The 18,020-nt window shown below is 38.9% G+C and overlaps 1 protein-coding gene across 1 annotated transcript in view; it reads left to right on the top strand.

The window, feature by feature from the left end:
- Window positions 1-18,020, top strand: part of LOC149262401 (ubiquitin carboxyl-terminal hydrolase 6-like) — a 315,784-nt gene that overhangs the window by 255,871 nt on the left and 41,893 nt on the right. Inside the window, exon 16 of the mRNA XM_089424395.1 lies at window positions 7,067-7,115. Within this exon, the coding sequence (XP_089280521.1) occupies window positions 7,067-7,115 (49 nt within the window). The remainder of the gene's footprint in view (window positions 1-7,066; window positions 7,116-18,020) is intronic.

The raw sequence follows: 18,020 nt of genomic DNA, 5'->3' as shown, positions 1-18,020 counted from the left end.
GAGTCTCGATTTCCCTTGTGGAAATCCTCCTGCCAATCATCCAGTCGCACCTCTCTGATCTTCTATGCACCTGCAACACTGATTCAGATTCCTTGGGTAGAAATCTGCTTTAGTAGCGACTCCCTCTACCTTGGTTTTGCCCTGTTAGGTATTGTTCTGCCCACATCACCCCACCAGCTTCACTCCTCGCAAACTGTCCACAACTTCCTATGCCCCAACAACTGAAGGACTAGGCCTCTAGGCTTTGCGCAATCCCAGCACTGACTGAAAAGCTCCCCCAGCCAACTGCGTCAACCCTTTTGGTCTCTGCGTGAGCCTTTTCTGCCCTCCTCAGCCTTTGTGGTGGCCTCTCTCTGGTTCGGACTTATGACACAGTTACTCTAAGTCAACTCTTCTTCTGTCGCTTTCTGCAGGGAACAACTTCTGTCACTCAGGACAACTGTCTCTGTTGCAAATGCTCTCCTTCAGCTGGTGCCTTCAGCTCTCCTGTGATCTGCAACTGCGCTCTGATACCATGTTGAAATTTCTAAGTCTACCCGTTAGAAATTTTATCTGTATTCTTCTGGTTTATTTCTCCTACTTGTTAATTACAAACAAGTTATTTAAACATATAAAGATCGAAATAAACACAATAAGTCTCAACCATCTACAGATCAACAACTGAAAGAAATAGAAAACACACAAGTGACACCGTTATTTTTGGACAACTCGTCCCCAGAAAAACCCAACTTGGAAAAACCGGTGCAACAATTTTGAGGGTTATATTATTATGCAGTGTATCCTTGAGTACAACTAGGGGCCAAACTGGCTCACCCGACAGAGAAAAATAACCGGTAGTAATACCTCTCTATTCGAAAGTATATATTCAGAAAATCTGCCCCACGAACCCTCTCCAGCACAACTGAAGCACTGCGTCAGCCCTCCTGGCCTCTACGTCAGCCCCCCTAAGGCACTGCGCAGCCTCTGGGACCCTCTGCGTCACTCCTGCTGCCCTCTGCATGGATGACACAGGCCCTCTGGTCTCTGCGCTGTCTTTGTTGGGCTCTGCGTGGCCTGCTCTGGCTTTTGCGTCTGCCTCTTTGCCTCTGTGTTGGTCTCTCGGCACTATCTCTGTCTCGTTGTCCAGTACTCACTGCCCGTTGCTGCTGATCACTGATTCGACTTTACTTACCAACCCCACTCTAGTAAATCGAATGACTGATCACTCTGGTGTGTTCTCCAACTGATCCTCAAGCCTCTTCTTATACTTTTCCTGTTGGTCCTTCAACGACCGAGATTACATCTCTAATCAACGGCTAAGATTAGATTTGGCTTGATCCATGTCATTTAGAACCTTCTAACCCAATTTTATATTAATACCCATTAATATTTTATTTTTCCTAAGTTTAGACTTAGGAACTTCATTAAAAATATTAATTATTTTAATATCTCCCAAACCAGATAGAATCTGCCCAAACCATTTCCGGGTCTTGGAGATCTCACGTGCTTTAGCCTCCACGAATTTTCATGGCTAAAGCACATCCGATGCTACCCCAAATCAACAATTTGTTGACAAATACAGTGGTGTCTTCAGCCCTCCTTGACAATGACTTCAGGACTACAATTCGACCATCTTATGCAAACTCATCTTGCTGGACAAAAGTGACGTCTCTTTCATTTTGATCAAGACTTTGATAGGTACATTATTGTTGATCATTTGAATTTGTTGGAACATTTTGATGTACTATTGATGGACTTAATCTCTCTATCTCATAAGGAAAGAATTTTCGTTTTTCCTCGAAGTGAGGTTTGTCCTTGCTGTGAGCCTAATCTTGGTGTCTCATGTTTCTTATCTACTGTTCATTGTCTACTGTGATCTCTATGTAATGCTCTTATTGAAGATTTGGTTAAAGTTTTTCATGTATAGCTACTTGTTGATGAAAATATAAAGAAGTAACCTTTTTATATCAATAGAAGTAGTTATCAAGTTGGGAAAAACTATTCTAGTCATGCTCTACTATAATTTCAACAGGAAGCAATATAAATAGAAGGAGAATTCGACCTATTTGGAATTCATTCATCAACAAGTTTGATTTGCAGTGAAGGAAGAGAAAAATAAGTGTGAAGTCAAGGACAAGAAGGTCTAATCAAAGGAAAAACAAAAATCGAAGTTTTGGGGCATCTTCTCTCTCACACGTGTGAGATTTCTAGGGTTCCTAGGCAAGTTGCAGGGGCCAAAATTTCTATAGTAGTAGGGGTTCGAAATTCTGAGTTGCAGGGGGCCGAAATTTAAGATTGAAGCAGTTTTGAAGGAGTTGACTCTTGTTGACTTTGGCAGAGTTTGTCTACTTGGAAGGAGGGCTGACTTGGTGATTGGAGGAGGTCTTTGTCTTGGTCAAAAGGTCTTGGATTGTCTCACTTTGACTTGGTTCTATTATAGAAGAAGAGTTTGACTGGGTTTTCCCCTAGGAGAGGGGTTTTGCTCTGACTGAGTGCCTACATCTTGTGTCTCTTTTTCTTGTGATCTTCATACAATTTTGATTTGGTAATTGCTTGATGAAATATAACATAATAAAGAAATAAAGAAGCCAACACATATCACAAGTAATTATCAAGAAAAGAGGAATCAATACCCTAATAACTACAAGCATTGATTTCTCATCATGGTTTCAGAGCTATGGTGACAAAAAGACTATTTGAAGATCACTTTGTTGGCTATCATTTGAAGGAAGGAAAACACTCTTGGAAGGAAGATCTCTCTCATCAATGGCAAGCTATTTGAAGATGGGACTCAAGACCCTTAATGATCTCTTGAAAGTTGCAAGAAGCTTTGGTGTCAAGATCATCTACAATCTATCTAGGAGAGTCAAAAATGGAGGATTCTTGGCTGCACTTACAGGTACATTTGATGATGACAATGCTTGGATCATTGATAGTGGAGCCTCAAGACACATGACAAGAGAAAGTGGACAACTTCAAACCTTATCAAAAGGATCATCATCTCATTCAGTGGAGCTTGGAGATAACAATAGCTATGCAATCAAAGGTCTTGGATCTACTTCATTGGAACTAGAAGATGGTGGAAAACTTCATCTCAACAACATTCTCTATGTCCCAGGTTTGAAAAAGAATTTACTTTCTATTTCTTGTCTAGAAGATAAAGGAGATAGAATTTCCTTTGTAGATGGAAAAGTTCTTGTTTGGGGAAGGGACTCTAGTATTGAAAAAGCTAGGGTTATTGGGATTTGTGAGGGGAGGTTGTATAGACTTCTAACACCTCCTCCTCAAGCTCTTGTTCACATGGATATTAGTCCCTCTGAGCTTTGCCATAGAAGATATGAGCACCTTCAGTATAAAATATTGCCCTTCGTAAGTCAAATGGTGAAAGGCATACCCAACTTAAACGAGGACCATGAAGAAGTATGTTAGGGACGTGCTTTGGGAAAGAATACAAAGAAACCATTTAGAAGCAATGTCACAAGGTCTAAAGAAATATTAGACCTCATTCATTCTGATGTGTGTGGACCAATGGCAAATAAATCTCTTGGAGGCTATCTGTATTATGTAACCTTCATTGATAATCACTCTATAAAAACATGGATTTATCTTCTCAAATCTAAGGATGAGGTCTTTAAAAAGTTCAAAGAATTCAAATTAGAAGTGGAGATCTTAACAGAAAGGAAGATAAAGACCCTTAGATTCGACAATGGTGGTGAGTATACATCTAAGGAACTCATAGCCTTTTGCAAGGAAGCAGGTATTAAGAGGGAGTTCATAGTTCCCTATAATCCTCAACAAAATGGAGTAGCTGAAAGAAAGAATAGGACCATTGAAGAATGCATAAGAACCATGATATATGATCAAGACCTTCCAAAATTCTTATGGGGAGAAGCAACTATGACGACAATATACATACAAAATAGAAGTCCTCATAGAATTCTTGAGAATATGACACTGGAAGAAGCATTCTCAGGGAAGAAGCCATATGTAGATCATCTCTGTATCTTTGGATGCCCTGCCTACATTCATATTCCTAAGGATAAGAGAAAGAAGTTAGATTCTACTAGTATAAAGGGTATCTTTGTCGGTTATAGCCTTTCATCAAAGGCTTATAGAATCTACGTAAAAGAAGATCGTAGAATTGAAGTTAGCAGAGATGTCATATTTGATGAAAGCTTTGCATACAAGAAGTCCAAGGAAATTCCCATTGAATCTGATGAAGAAGATATACCACTCTTTGAAGAAGAACAACTTGACAAAGCACCTACAAATCAAGAAGAAGAAGGACCAAGTGAACCCATTCAACCTACAATCATTCTCGAAGTAAAGAAGAGGCCAAATTGGTTAAAAGCCACACTTGAAGATGTCGAAGGACATGGAGCAGCAAAAGATACTTTTAGACAAAGCAAGAAACCAAAGAGGTACTCTGGATATGCAACATATATGACGAAACTAATTGAAGCAGAACCAACCACATTTGATCAAGTCGCTAATCATGATGAATGGAAGAAAGCCATGCAAGAAGAATATCAATCAATCATGAAGAATGGGGTTTGGGAAATTGTTCCTAGACCTAGTGACAAATTTGTTGTCACCTCTAAATGGATCTACAAAATCAAACATGTTGTTGATGGGAGCATAGATAAATACAAAGAAAGATTTGTTGCAAGGGTTTTTTCTCAAAAGGAAGGTGTGGACTATGAAGAAACATCTTCTCCCACAACCAGGTACCCTAACATTAGATCGTTGATTTCTTTAGTAGCTACTATGGGATGGATGTCAAAACAACTTTCTTGAATGGAACCATAGATGAAGAAGTGTACATTGAACAACCAGAAGGTTTTGAGATACATAGTAGGGAATCTCATGTTTGCAGATTGAAGAAAGCTCTATATGGCTTGAAACAAGCACCTAGAGCTTGGTATGCTAGAATGGATGCCTATCTTTTAAGGATTGGATTTGTCAAAAGCTCTGTAGGCTCAAATTTCTACATCATAGTAAGGAATGAACCAATCATTATTTTATTATATATGGATGATTTACTTTTTACAGGTGTGGAGCATAGAATTCAAGAATGTAAGAAGATGTTGGCAGCAGAATTTGAAATGAAAGATCTAGGACTTATGCATTACTATTTGGGCTTGGAAGTTTGGCAGAAACCTGGAGAAATATATCTTGGTCAAGGAAAATATATCATCAAGATTCTACAAAAGTTTGGTATGATGGATTCCAAGCCTATGACAACTCCAATGATCACCAACTTAAAGAAATTGAGAAGTTTAGACTCTAGCCTCGTTGATCCCACATGTTATTGTTAGTTGGTTGGCTCATTGATGTATTTGGTGAATACTAGACCTGATATATGTTATGCCATAAATGTTCTAAGTCAATTTCAGTTGGAGCCACGTCATGATCATTGGATAGTTGCCAAGCATATCTTGAGGTATTTGTGTGGGACTATTCATCACTACCTAAAGTATGATGGAAAGGAAATCCGATTGACAGGTTTCACCGATTTTGATTGGGGTGGCAGTGAGATGGATGGAAGAAGCACTATTGGTGGTTGTTTTAGTCTGGGATCCACGATGATTTCTTGGATGAGTCGTAAACAAGATTCAGTTGCTTTAAGTAGTGCTGAGGCTGAATATGTTGCTGCTTGTGAGGTTGGAAAATAAGCGGTTTGGCTAAGGAAGCTTCCTTGCTTGTATGTGCCCCTGAGATGAAACTTTTGGATCCCACCATGGTGTTCATGGACTCTAGTAGTGGGCCAATGCCCTTGTTGGCCTTCTTACCCTTGGTCATCAACCTCTTTAGGTCTTGACATCATCTCCCCCCCCCCCCCCGCTCTATCTCTCTCCCTTTCTTAGACAATCAGCACTGAGGTGCCGCGTTTTCTAGTATCGGACTCTCACTTTGTATCACTGCACCCATGATACTGCTATATATATCTTTTGGCATTGCTTAGACCTAGTCATTAGCTTAGCTAGATACTTATCTATGCTGCACTTTTTCTCTGGATTAGTTATCTTGCTTTCAGCATTACCTAGGAGTTGCTTTTGCTCTCCTACAGTGTAGTCATACTGGATGTATCTTTAGTCCCATTGAACTAATTTTGTGGTCATTTGTTGGACAATAATAAAATTATCTTTCCTATAGATCTTTTGATATCATAGACATATAATTAAAACTCTCTTCTACTCGATGGAATCAGGGTATTGATAGGAAAAATGTCCAACTATTCTTTTTATACTTCTAGGCTGTTGCTACCCTCTGGAAAATATTTTCTTTTCAATGAGAGTTATTTTGCTTTTGTGTTCTCCTGAGTTTTGCACGCTTCACGGAATTGACTATTTCTACTGTGCAGAAAATGTTTGAATCTTCCATTCTCTACTCTGATGGGCTGTCACGTTTAGCCTAACTGTCATAAATGCTTCAACAGGCATTGGCTAGGACTTGGTATATGCAAAGAGGACATAACTTTTGGTTAGGTTTTGGATAACAGTAGGAATAGTCTGGGTTTAACTGAGGGATTCAAGTCCAAGGAATGACAGCATGTTGCAAGAGAACTTATTGCAGACGTACAATTAACAAGAAATCTATAGAAGACAGATCCTGGGCAGGACTCCTTAATATATGTTGCATATTTATATACATTTTTAATTTGCATTTCATAGATCCATCTGGCAGATTCAAAATATGGAGTTTGGTAGAAATATTTTTAGATTGCTTATATTTTCTGCTGAGATTGCACTTGGAATAGTATCAATGCTTATGTTGGTCTAATTTATAATGCTGATTGGGAAAATCTTATTGAAGGAGATTCTTCAACTTAATAGCTACAAGAATCATTTCAGGAAGTTAAACATAATGATGTGAGCATTACAATAAAAGATATCATAATTTGCTTTGCTTCCGTAGCATACTCAAAATGACAAATTGTTACTAGTAGAAATGAAGATGCTTTTCCAGTTCAGTTTTCCCATACATTGGGTGATGATATTTACTGCTATGAGTATGTCATACTATGGTTTCATATTTTTATTGTTCATAACTATCAGATGTCACATCACACTGTAATGTAATTCAGGTATCCTTGAGTAACAGCTGTGAATCATCGAATAGCAATGCTTCTGGAGGTAAACAGCATTTTCGTTTTCATGTGTATTTCTATTCAGTATTCTTTAGATGGCTAAACTGACAGCTTTTGGTTGTTTACAAAGTTACAATAAAAACATCATATTAAAATAATTTTCGCGAACTTCAAGTAGTTCCATCATGTGAACTGTTATGTGGATTTTGACATGGATGGTAGCATATGCAGTGCTACAATACTAAAATCCCCTTTTAGGAAGAAAATGAAGATTGAGTACATTCATACTGCAGTTTGAAATTTACACATTCAATCACAACATTTTTTCTTTTGTGTATTATTATTAGTATTTTTTGTTTTTTGAATGCGTTAGAAAATATATTCAGTTTGAAAACGACAGATCATCACAAATTTTTTTCTTATCACTTGGGCTGAGGTCAGAGGCTGCAATGTATATTGCGGTGTTATTTCATTTTAGTTGCCAGCCATGAGGATTCTCTACTGCCACAATGGCCCTGGATCTGCACCCAACATCATTTATTTTTTGACATGCCATTCAGGTGGGGCAGATCAGAACAAGAATGGAACCTTGTGGGCAGATTAATATGCTGTTGTCCTCGGTATAGATCCAAGGCTTTGTTGGCCTAAGTTGCACTGAAGCGGATATGAGAATGGAATGGATATGGGGTTTGAAACGGATACGACAAATTTTCAAAAAATCTGGATACGATATGGCAGGAAACGGCGTGCGCGCACACACACATATAAAACAAAATAAGAATTTCATATTACCATTCATTTTTTAGAATCTAGATTATATTTAAAAATACATAATCAATTATCATCTATCATCATCATCAATTCAACATAAACATTGTCATCATCATTAATGATTATTATAACATTCATGATTCAACATATCATCAAGTTTTTGTTTCAAATTTCAATCATCAACATGACAAGTTACAACATAATCACCGAAATTAATAATGCTTACTACATAGTACAAAGTACAAATTGAACTATGACTGTCAGTCTACTATCATTATTTATAATTCATATGGTTGTTCAAAAGTTCAAAAGTTAAAACACCATCATAAATTACATTTACATATCATCAAATATGTCTTCATTCTTGTCACTAAGAAGTTCCACATCCTCTTCAGAAGTGGGAACATCGCTGCCATGTCAACTTGAAGATCCACCTATTGGTGACTCTGCATCACACAAAGTCATATGAGACATGGGATTCAATGTCATATTCAATTCAGGCAACTCTGGTTCATGTCCCATAATTTGGCGGCCCCAAATTTGTATTCGTCTCTCTTGTGTGACAGAAGGTGAAGGTTTGAATGAACATACATTAGTTCCTCAACCTTCTTGGAGCCCAATTTGTTTCGCTTCACCGAATGGATGAATCCATATGTACTCTAGTTCCTTTCTACTGAAGAGAAACTAACAACCTCTGACAAGATCCCAATGGCCAATTTTTTGATATGTGGAAGTTCCCCACCATAGTAGTTCCACCATTCAATTGGACTCATTGCCGTCTTGTCCCACATACAATCAATATTGGAACCCCAACCCTTTGATCCCACAAAATGAGCAAACTCTACACGAATCTGAAGCCCAATTTCAGGATCTACAAAAAGATTTCTAAAAGCCCTTTTAAATCCTGGTGAGACTTCTGGGTCTTTGCTTGGTGCGGTTCTTTCTGGATCACTTAGCAACTCTACAACATAATATTTTGGATTCAATGCATAGGCCAAAAAGTGCAATGGGGTGGTCATCTTGTTCCAACTTTTGGTTAATATATCTTTTACTTCTCTGTAAAAGAATTCATCTGGGTCATTCTCCTTGGCATTTATAACTACCCTTATCTTCTCTATCATGGAATCAATGCCCTTATACACCTCCCTCTCCCAAATTAGACATATCTGTGTCAAACATACGAATCAAATCTGCAACTGGCTTGGTAAATGCTAAGAGGTACTCCACTTTATTCCACCATTTATCATCAACAACCAACTTTTTCACTTCTTGTGCTCTATCAGATTGGGATTGCCTCCATTGATTCCAAAGAGAACTACGTACCATTGATTGTAATGCGCCTTTCACCTGTATAAGCCTTGTTAAGACTATGATGTGAGAAGCAAATAGAGTCTCGACAACCTGCAGGTGCCAAATTCCCAATGTTTCAATTTTCAACAAATTAAAAATCATAATTTGATTGAATAACTATTATGATTCACGAATCATGACATTTGAGAATCCAATTTACATATTTGAATTTAGAGTCAGAGAAATTATAATTTATGAAATAAACTTTAAATTTTAGATACCTTAAGGAGCTCCAACTTTGCAAATTCCCTGTAGATGAGTTGGGACATGTGGTGGTTTGTAATAAAGGCTTGAATTTCTTTTGCCTCTTCAAAAATAACTCGAATCCACTCAATTTGCTTCGCCATCTTGTTCAACATGAGGTTCAATGAATGTACAACACAAGGGGTTCAAAAGATGTGCTGATATTTGCCTTCAATAATTAGGCCTGCTGCTCTACACACCGTTGCATTGTCACTTATTACCTAGACAACATTTTCTGGCCCCACCAATTCAATTGCTTCAATCAAGATGTCAACAATGAATTGAGAATCTTTCATCTACCCCCCACAATCCACTGCCTTCAAAAACATTGCCCCCTTTGGGCCCTGAGCAATGACATTAATCAAAGGCCTATTCCTTTGATCTTTCCATCCATTAGAAATGATGGACACCCCTGAAATGCACCATGAATTACGTTTGGGGCTTAATTAAGCCTCCAAATCTAACTTTTCAGCTCTCAACATTGTGTTGCGTACCTTCTCATATCCAGTGCTCTTGAACCCTTTTGGGGCTTCATTCATTTCTTTTATCATCTTTGCCCAGTAAGGAGATCGCACAAGGTTAAAGGGAAGGGCATTTGCATAAATGCATTGACTTATAGTTGCAATTGTCGTCTCTCAAGCATCACTATTAAAACTCCTTTCAAGTGGATCCAAATCAGACCGTTTTGAACCACCAATTCCATGAGAATGAATTGGAGACTTTGATGGAGATGCTCCCAACCTTGGTGGGTGTTTTAATTGAGAGGTAGGATTTGCCTCATTTGCTTTATCATCTTCCTCGTCTTGTTCTTTCTAATATTTTGCAAGTTTTGCCTTGCTGAAACCATTTCCATCTGGCTCATTCTCTTTAGGTGGGCCATTGCATATTCGAATCCCGTTGCCTTTTAATCCAAATATGCTTTAACCTAGGTGTATGTTCCCTTATACTCCTTTTTACACTCACTGCAAACCCATGCCAATGACCCCCCTCCTTGGATCTTCCCAACATTAGTTACATATTTCCAAAGTGGTGACTTTGGATCAACTTTAGAGACATTCAATTTCATGTTCCACTTCCTCTGCCTCACGAATCGCTGAACTTGAAGTTGTCATAATGACGATATAAATTAATCTGCAAAATAAAATTAATGGGTCACAATGCAATTTCAACAATGAAAAGCCTCTCGAGTCTCAAGTCTCGACTGTCAAGTTTCAACAAAGAAAATCTTTGCAAAATATTATGTGGATTTGTGTGCAACTGCCAGTTTTCTGTTACTTCAGTGTTGCGGGGGAGCGCCCCCCCCCTTCGAACCCGCTCCCGAAGCGCGCTCCGGGCGAGAGCGGCTCGGGAGCGCGCTCCCGTAAAAAAATTTGCGCTCCCTGGTCTGTGAGGGAGCGATTCAGGGAGCGATCGCTCCCGTGCTCCTGGAGCGTTTTTTAATGCCCGGGAGCGATCGGGGAGCGATCGCTCCCTGATCGCTCCCGGGCATTAAAAAACGCTCCGGGAGCGATTTTAGACGGGCCGGGAGCGGTTCGGCGGAAAAAAAATCCGCCGGACCCGAAATTTCTAAAAATTTTAGAAATTTTTTTTTATTTTATAAGCCCAATGGGCCAAAAAAATTTCATTTCAACTTCATTGAGCAAGAGATTGAGAGCTGGAGCAAGAGCAAGAGCTGAGGAGCAAGGAGCCAGAGCTGAGGAGCGAGGAGCAAGTGCCAAGGAGCGAGGAGCAAGCCTGCAGAGGTAAGTAACTTAATCATTTAGTTAGTTTAGCTGGTTAGGTAGTTAATTTGGTTAGTTTAATTTACCTGTTTGAGTTTAAAGATCATGTATTTAAATTAAATTAATAAATTAAATGAATTAATCCCAATAAACTAAATTAATTTGCAGATTCAAGACTCAAACCCTACAAACATCAAACACCATGGACCTGGGGATATTTATTGGCATTTTCCTCTTCCTGGTCCCTTTTATGGTTATTATGGTGGTGGAGAGTAGGAAACGGAGGGGGCCTGAAACTGAAGAGGTGGATGAAGAAGCCGGAGGAAGTCAAATGGGTGAAAACCCCAGTGAGGAGGAGGTGGAGGAGGGTGAACATGACTCTCAAAAAACTAAACAAGACCAAACTCCATTGTGGAAATATGTTCACAGGGCTGAAACAGGGAGAGGGGGTGGAACCACTAAATTTCATTGCCCCCATTGCAACACTGATTACACAGGCTCATACACCCGTGCTAGAAGACACCTCTGCGGGAAAAGGCCATGGGATGGAGAGAAACAAATAGGAATCAAAACTTGTGCAGCGGTGTCAACAGCAGATAGAGCCAAATACATAAAGGAAGAGGAGGACGCCCAATACAGAACAAAAAGATCAAGGGGTTTCTTTGAACCAATCTCACCATCACAAAGAACTCCTTCAGCATCCTCCCAAGGCAGTGGATATGGACATGGAGGCACAGGGTCATCATCTTTAAGGCGTAGAACCATATCAGATTTCCTTGATGAGGGGTGTAGGAATGATGTGGATTCAAAAGTTTACAGGTTCCTCTATGCATGTGGGATACCATTTAATGTTCTACGCTCACCTTATTGGCACGAAATGGTTTCTGCCATAAATGATGCCCCTAAAGGATACAAGAGCCTTGGGTATGACAAGGCAAGAACTGTTGGCCTTGATCATGAAAAAGCAAAAATATCACATTCTTTGAATAAAATGACAAGTTCTTGGACTGACAATGGGGTGTCCATTGTATCTGATGGATGGACAAATGTAAAAGGCAAGCCATTGATAAGTGTTCTTGCTGTGTCCCGAAGTGGTCCCATCTTTCTTGCTGCACATGATTACTCAGACAAGTTCAAGACCGCTATCAACATTGCAGAAGCATTGCTTGAAACAATTGAGCGTATTGGCCCATACAATGTCATCCAAGTCATCACTGATAATGCTCCTAATTGTAAGGCAGCGGGAGCAATTATTGAGGATAAATACCCGAACATATTTTGGTCTGGATGTTTGGTTCACACATTGAACCTTCTGTTGCATGATATTGTCAAAAACAAAAATGAACAATACCAATGGATTGGTGATTTGTACAAGAAAGGAAAAAAAATGATAAAATTTATTACAAATCATAGCAATACCCATGGCCTTTTCCGCAGTCACTCGAGATTGGAGTTGCTGAAGATTGCGAGGACTAGATTTGGTAGCTATTACCTCACCTTCAGGCGCCTTTTGAAGGTAAGAGAGGCATTAGCTAGCATGGTATCAAGTCCACATTGGCAGGTGTTAAAGGAAAGGGCTACAAATGTAGCTGACATGGCAGGTTTTGAAACGGTGGAGGAGGCCGCTCTTGATGGGCAGTTTTGGACAACTGTGAGACAGGTATTGGATTTCACCAAGCCAATTTATAACATGATTCGGTTTGCAGATACAGACAAACCAGTGATTGGCGAGGTGTATGAGCAAATGGATACCATGTTGGGGGAAATAAAAGACATTGTTCATAATAAAGATCCCAACTTGTACAAACTGATTCATGATTGTGTGTGTGAACGGTGGAATAGGCTTAACCTTCCACTACATTGCTTGGCGTATATCCTTACGCCAAAATACTACTCAGAATCTTGGTTGGGCAAACCTGCAGCAGGGGGTGGTGTTAGGACCAAACCCCATTTAGATCAAGAGGTAACTAGAGGATATCTGGAAGGATTAGAAAAGTTGGTGCCTGACAGGGAGGAATGTGCAGCTGTGCGCCTTGAAATAGGCAGATACTTCAGTGGCAGTGGTTTGTATGGTAACTTCCATGCAATGGACGACAAAGATAAATTTGATTCTCTCACATGGTGGGAAACATATGGCGGCCACGGACTTTTGCCAAAATTGGCAAAAAAAGTTCTTTCACAGGTTGTAAATTCTTCTTCTGCAGAGAGGTGTTGGAGCACCTACAGTGATATACATAATGTGAAAAGAAACAGGCTCAACGAAAACCGAACAGAAAGCTTGGTTTATGTGCACTACAACTTGAGGTTGTTGAGCCATTACTGTGATCGGGCTAATGAAGATCCCACATATAAAATTTGGGACAATCACTCTGAGGACGACAATTTGGAGGATGGCATTGTACATATGGAAGAACTAGAAGAGGAGCTTGTACGGGATGAAAATGAAGTAGCTGCAGCAGCCATGCCACCTCCACCTCCACCATCCAGTAGCAGTTCTCGGGGCCCGAGTCTTGTTCCATTGCTGTCGCCACCTCCATCGACACCCTCGCGTGGAGGCTCTAGTTCTGGTCGTCGGTCTGTGCGGGAGACTCCTAGAAGACCACCACGACCTACTTATACTCCTGGAGACTCTCGTGGCAAGGGCCACTTGTAGATTTACAGTTTACTTGTCTTTTTTAGTTTCTATTAGACTTTAGTTTTCATAACTGTTGAGTTTTGAGTCCTTGACTCTTGACTCTTTCATATCATTATGACATTATGATATTTTTTGTAAACATTATATCACTGTGACAATGAAAATTTGAAGTTTGAAGTTGGGCCTTGGCAATTATAACTCATTGGTAATGATTGTGAATTATGAATATGATGCTTTGTGAAAGACTAAAGTTGTTTCATTTCATCTCATTATTCATGTTTCATTTTATAAATTTTTAACATTTCATATCATGTTAACAGTTAGGAGTTAGGACTTGGAAATATCTTCGATATTACTTCTTGTAATGGTTAAACTTGGCTTACAAGTACAACTTGTTACTTTGGTGATCAATGATGATAAATGTTATTGAATTTTCAATTCTGAAAGCTTGAAGTTGAAACTTTAATATTGAATTTGATGAATCATGATTTATAAGACTCAATATGTTGCAGTGGTAATATGTATTTTACTAACTTGTGGACATGGTTGATGACGATTATAATTTCTAGATGATTGATGTGATATGGTTCAATGATCAATTTATGTTTTTTTATGTCTATTTCATCATTCTACATGTTTTTGTTGACATATATGTATCAAAAATTAAAAAATATAAAAAATATATATATTTTAAAAAATCGCTCCCCGATTCGCTCCCAAACCGGGAGCTTCTGAAAATGGTCGCTCCCGCTCCCGCTTCCGCTCCCGCTCCCCGCTCCCGCTCCCGCTCCCAAGTAACATTGTGTTACTTCAAAAATAAAAATAAATACTAAAAATGATAGAAATACAAAAATGGGAGAAGATTCATCTTTTCACATTTAGGCTTGCAACAAAGAGTATGAACCATGTGGATTTTAGTAGCATACAAATACAATATTCTCTCCTCTTTAGTAATCTATCTTAATTATTGTTTACCTTTTAATTGGCCAGTGTTAGTAACTGTTTTAGAATCCAGATAGAGTTGTACACGCTCAACATGTGGTCTAAATGAGGAAAGAGTGTTCCTCTTTGAGTATACAATTGTTTTAAATTAAATTGAGAAACAACAATTGTTTTAAATTAAATTGAGAAACAACAAATGTTCTCTAAGTGACTAGTTTGACAGATGATAGTAAAATCATTTAAAATTCCTAAGCTCAAGATAAATGCTTGAACTCTCTCATTCTCTTTAAGATGTCATCACAATTCACTAGAGTGCAATTAATATGATATGTAGAGATACATTACCATGATTGATAACATGCCCAAATACAGTTTGTGATCCTTAGGAGGAAAACATGTATCAACATGAAAACCAAAGGTTCTATAAGGTAATATTTTGAATTTTATCTTTCCTCTCTAGCTGTATTTTTACCCCAGTTGGCTGCTATTTTAATATTCCTGTAAGTCTTCAACTTGTCCATAACATCTCCAGAGTCCAAAATTGTAGTGTGAATTCTCTGTGTTGGAGAGATGTGTGGGATGTTTGTGACCCAGACAAGATAGTGTGAGTTGGGGCAAAATTCACTGGTTGAGCAAAGATTTAGATACCATGACAAAATTTTCCGTGGTTGCCTAATTGTCCAAGTCTCCCAGAGAGAAGTCGAGTCCTTGACTGTTCCTTGGCATACTGATAACCTAACCTTGCTAGTATGGATTGCTGAGGGGATGATATGCACAGAAGGGAAATGCCCAAGCTTGGTTGCATAATCGATGAGGATGGTATACACTGGTACAGTTAGTCAATATCTTGCTAATTGAACCATTGGCATTGTCCCTCGTCATACATGCAATGCAACTTTTATGTTAGTGCAGTGAGGATTTTGTCTGTTTAATATGCCTCTCCTCACACATGCAATGTAGATTCTACATTAGCGCAGACTGCAAAATGAGGGTTTTATCTGTTTACCTTGTATGTGATAGTTGTTTGGAGCTAAAGTGTGGACATTAGAATCTAAGTCACGGTTTGGGTTTGGCAACTATTGAGTTTGATTTGGGGTCAAGCAAGTTAACTATTAACTGTTAATTGTTAATGTGTGTTGAATCATTAAGGCTTAAGGCAAGCATTCTTTATGAGCAGTGTGGATTTCCGATAGCCAAAGGGCAAGTAAAGTTAAAACTTAAAACGTTTGTAAATATTAAATACAATGTACACTAACCTTGTCAGCTGTCCATACTCCAGACTGTGCAGTGTTTTGGCTGTCCAGACTTCCAAATTGACACTCTCGCTCTACTCTCGATTGTCCAAAACCAACAAATATTGAAAGTTGAAACTTCTCCTCTCACGTTTTACAGGCTCTAGCCTCTCGACTGTCCAACAAAGTTACTGCTCTAGGCTCAACTGCTCCACTGCTCCAGGCTAACATTACACGACGATGACTGAGTCGAATGGTGAACACGTTAAAGTCATGGCCCACGGGTTACAAGTTATAACTTAAGCGGAAGCTTTAGGTTTTTTTATCGCACATCTTTTCAACTTTTCCTTTGGTGATGAGCCCGTTCCCGACACCTTTGGATTACAAACCGTTTCTCGCTAGAAAGATCCCAAACCGAAAAATGTTTCCAGAAAATCGTGATCCGTACCATGATTTCTAGATCCGTATCATGATTTCTGTGATACGGATTCGAAATTTCCAATACATTTCCAAAAGACCAAAAAACATGGATCGACTCTAAAAAAAAATCGCGTTTACAAAATTTCTGAAATGGGACAAATACAAATCCTATTCGTTTCCATGGCGGATCGTACGGGTTTCCGGATCTGAAACGAGGATCTGCATTTCCGGGGGTTAGGGCCAGCATTTCAGACAACTTGGCTTTGAATTTGCCTTCTTTTCTTTTTTCTTTATATTTATTTTTCCTTATATATATATTTATTTTATTTTATTTTTATTTTTTTATTATTTTTAATTGCCAAGGGCTTGAATGACGAAACTGTCAAAATGGAGAAACTCCAAACTCTTTGTAGCGAAACGCTTTAATGACAAAAAGGTTGAAAAATTTCGATGGCCAAAGACCTGGATCAAATTGGCTTTGTGCAGTGGTGGAGGGGCCAGAGGATCGAAGAACTTTGATACCAATGTTACGAAGAAAGTTTGTTAATGCTCTGATACCAATGTAACAAACAAAGTTCGTATAGACAACAAAATAGTCAGAATATCTGGTATATAAGGATGTCCATCATGGAACAAATAATATATTAATATTATGTAAGAATATTTGAATACAAGTGAGATGATTACAATTGAAGGTGAGGGCTTGCTTATATACCTAGTCAGGTACTCCTTTACAAAAGGTCATGTCCTTATAGACCAGCCTATTCACCACTAATTATTAGCTAATTAATTTATATTCATTATTATTATTATTTATATTATTTGTGTATATTTTATTCATAATATTTTTCCATTTCACCAAATATTCAATGTACTCCTTGCCTCTGGTCATTTTCATTAACCTTTTGTCCAGAATTCTCAGGTTGCAGAGGTTCTACCGTTGGCAACTGTTTCTTCTATTGGACTGGTTGTATGTCATCATTTGTTGGCTGCTCTGTTTCAGGCCAATAATTATATAAGTCTGCCACATTGAAATGGGTTAGATTTCAATTCCAGGTGGCAGATTGAGCGCATAGGCATTTGCATAAAATTTCCTCAGAATTCTGCAAGGCCCTATCTTTTTATACTTCAATTTGTTATATTCTCCTTTTGGAAATCTTTCATTTCATAGATGTGCCAATACCAAATCTCCCACTTCAATGTTCTGCTCATTCCTTTTAAGATCTGCCCTGCTTTTATACTTGAGGCTGTTGTCATGAAGTTTTTTCTTTATTTGCTGATGGATTTCTCGTATTGCTGTAGAGAAATTTTCACCTGCTGCACTTCTCTTCTCTGTTCTTCCCAAATTTCTGAGTTCATGCACTCCTCTCGGGTGCATACCATACAAAATCTGAAAAGGACTCTGCCCTGCGCTTCTTTTTGGAGTATCATTGTAGGAAAACTTAACTGTTGCTAAGACTTGATCCCACTGCTTGGGATGATCTCCAACTAAGTCACCGGATTCGTCATAAACCCCCTGCGAATCCCGAATCCGGCGAATCCGACACGATTTGGTCCGGATTCGTGTCCAAATCACAGGACACGTCGTGTCCGAGGGCGTGTCGCGATTTTCAAAAGCGTGTCGCAATTTTAGGACA

Source organism: Pinus tabuliformis, chromosome 6 (assembly GCF_031772625.1).
Source record: "Pinus tabuliformis cultivar Carrire ecotype Pingquan chromosome 6, CPIR1, whole genome shotgun sequence".
In the NCBI taxonomy this organism is placed as follows: Eukaryota; Viridiplantae; Streptophyta; class Pinopsida; order Pinales; family Pinaceae; genus Pinus; species Pinus tabuliformis.
Note: the sequence above shows the minus strand (reverse complement) of the source record. Positions and strands in the feature narration are given on the sequence as shown.